The sequence below is a fragment of the Macaca thibetana genome, chromosome 3 (assembly GCF_024542745.1).
Source record: "Macaca thibetana thibetana isolate TM-01 chromosome 3, ASM2454274v1, whole genome shotgun sequence".
Classification (NCBI taxonomy): Eukaryota; Metazoa; Chordata; class Mammalia; order Primates; family Cercopithecidae; genus Macaca; species Macaca thibetana.
In genome coordinates, this window is record NC_065580.1 from 166774337 (window position 1) to 166776474 (window position 2138).

Consider the following 2138-nt stretch of genomic DNA (forward strand, 5'->3'; position numbering starts at 1 on the left):
TCTTATTTGAAGACCACAGGTACATGTAAGATATTTGTACTAGTAAAAGTAAGTATGTCATCAGTGTTACCATGTAGAAATATTATGTGTCTTTTCTCAAGTCTTTGGAAATCAAACACGAATTTTAAGTATGAAAAATATTAAGTTGTCAGAGCTGAGCTCTTTAAAATGTACCCTAACATGCTTATATAAAATTGACTATCAACACAAATATACAGATAGCAACATCACAAAATTAGATTCTCAGCTAAGTATGAAAAACAGGGAATAGTATGAGATATTTTGTCTGGAAAACTCAAGAAACACTGATAGATGGAAACTATTTTGGGAGGTACACTAAGCATTGCAACATTGTATCTCTTCTTCCAGGATGAGGACTATGCCTTCCTAACTGGGGTTCCTTGTAGATAATGAATAGGATAAACATCCTTTCAAATGGACTCCTTTTAATTGAGCATTATTTGGGGGTGGAAGCAGAAGCAAAGCAGATAAAATATACAAGTAATTACATCATATACATTCTCAAACCTGATAAACAGGAGAAAGATTAGGATTGTAATATATAGAAGATTAAAACCGAACTTATTTTATGGATGGAAAGGAAGTTATCTTCATAGGCAACACAACACTAAATTCATGAGATATTACGATGCAAATTAATCTAAAATATTGGGAGGTGGAGAGTCTGGGTATATAGCTACCGAGGTATAGAAGCAATTTGGTCTAGTTTGATGTAGACTTAGATAAGCTATTCTTTATTACTTATCTGAATGAAAGCCTTACTTCAGACTCTGTCATGTCAGCCAGCATCTGCTATTATGGAAACTACAACTTCTGCTGTCTTGGGAGTTACTGCCATGTTCTTGTCACCTCATCCATTGCACTCTGCCCTACTCATGTAAACTGGAGCCATGCTCTGTGCTTCTCCAACCAACGCTGAATTTGGCTTCCAGAAAACTCCCCAGAGAAATGTGGTAAACCTTCCAGCTACCATTCATCCAGTTGTGTGCATGCAATTTGTGAAATTTCTTGCTAGTTTCTACTACTTATTGTGTCTCCAGACCTTGCTACTCAACTAGCTGTTTTTCTATCAATCTTTAATTCTCAAGTTCCTGCCAATTCTCAATGCATAACAGATCTTAACGCTATTTTTTTCAGTAGTTGCCTCTCCCAAAACCACATCTCTTATGGCTGTCAATCACTGAGCTTTATTTTTTGTGGCTGTCAACCACTGAATTTTGTGTCCAGGACCTGCTGTGCTTTGAGCTCTTCCTCCTGTGGTTATGAACCTATAGGTTCTATATTCAACAGCTTCAGAGCCCTGAATTACGTGTCTCATGGTTTCCAACCTGTTTCCTTCATGCACAGCAGTTTCCAACCAGCTTGTTCTGATTTTGTGGGTTGGCAATCTCCATTTTGTAGAAGAACTGCTGAATTGTTATTTCAGTGTCTTGCCTGACAGCATTTTACAGAAATTTTATCTTTAGGTTGAAGATTTGCTCTTAGGCTGATGGATCATTGTGTTTATAGTTCAGGTGCTGTTTTAACATGTCCTGTTTTATGTGATCAAATTCTAAGAGACTGTAATTGTTTCTTCACTAGAAATTTTTCAAATTCTAAAAGATTCTAATTGTTTCTTCAGTAGAAAATTTTCACTGCCAGGGATTCTTGATTTCTATGCCAGTAATATGTCCTTGAATAGGAAGACAAGGTTTCATGGTTATTTATAAATAGTCTGTCTTCAAATGATATAGAAAAGAGTATCTTTGGTTCTTCATTATTTTCAATGAAGTTAAGGACAGCTAGTTTCACTAAACAAATATAATGCAAAGAAAGAAAAGAAAGAGTATCTGAAAAAGGCAGGCAGGATAGATCCTTTCAAGAATCTGAATGCACATATCCTACTACGTAAACATTAAATATGCACCTGTATTTTCTAACACTTAAAAAGAGAATTATTTAGCCCAAATAGACTACATGTTGCCATAGCAACCAACAACTTCAGAATTCCAGATGCTTAAAATTGGAATGGTGTCCTTACCACCCCTACTACACATTCATTGTTTCAGTTCCCAAATCATTCTCATTCTGGAACCCAGACATAGAGGATCCTCACTATCAGGTATAATGCCAGTAGA

General features: G+C 36.0%; 1 protein-coding gene across 1 annotated transcript; it reads left to right on the plus strand.

Moving 5' to 3' along the window:
• The first annotated feature begins 1125 nt into the window (after nucleotides 1–1125).
• Nucleotides 1126–1459, plus strand: LOC126950967 (keratin-associated protein 25-1). Its single transcript, XM_050784873.1, is given in 2 exon segments — nucleotides 1126–1140; nucleotides 1142–1459. Coding segments are annotated over 2 exon segments (333 nt in total).
• Nucleotides 1460–2138: the final 679 nt, after the last annotated feature.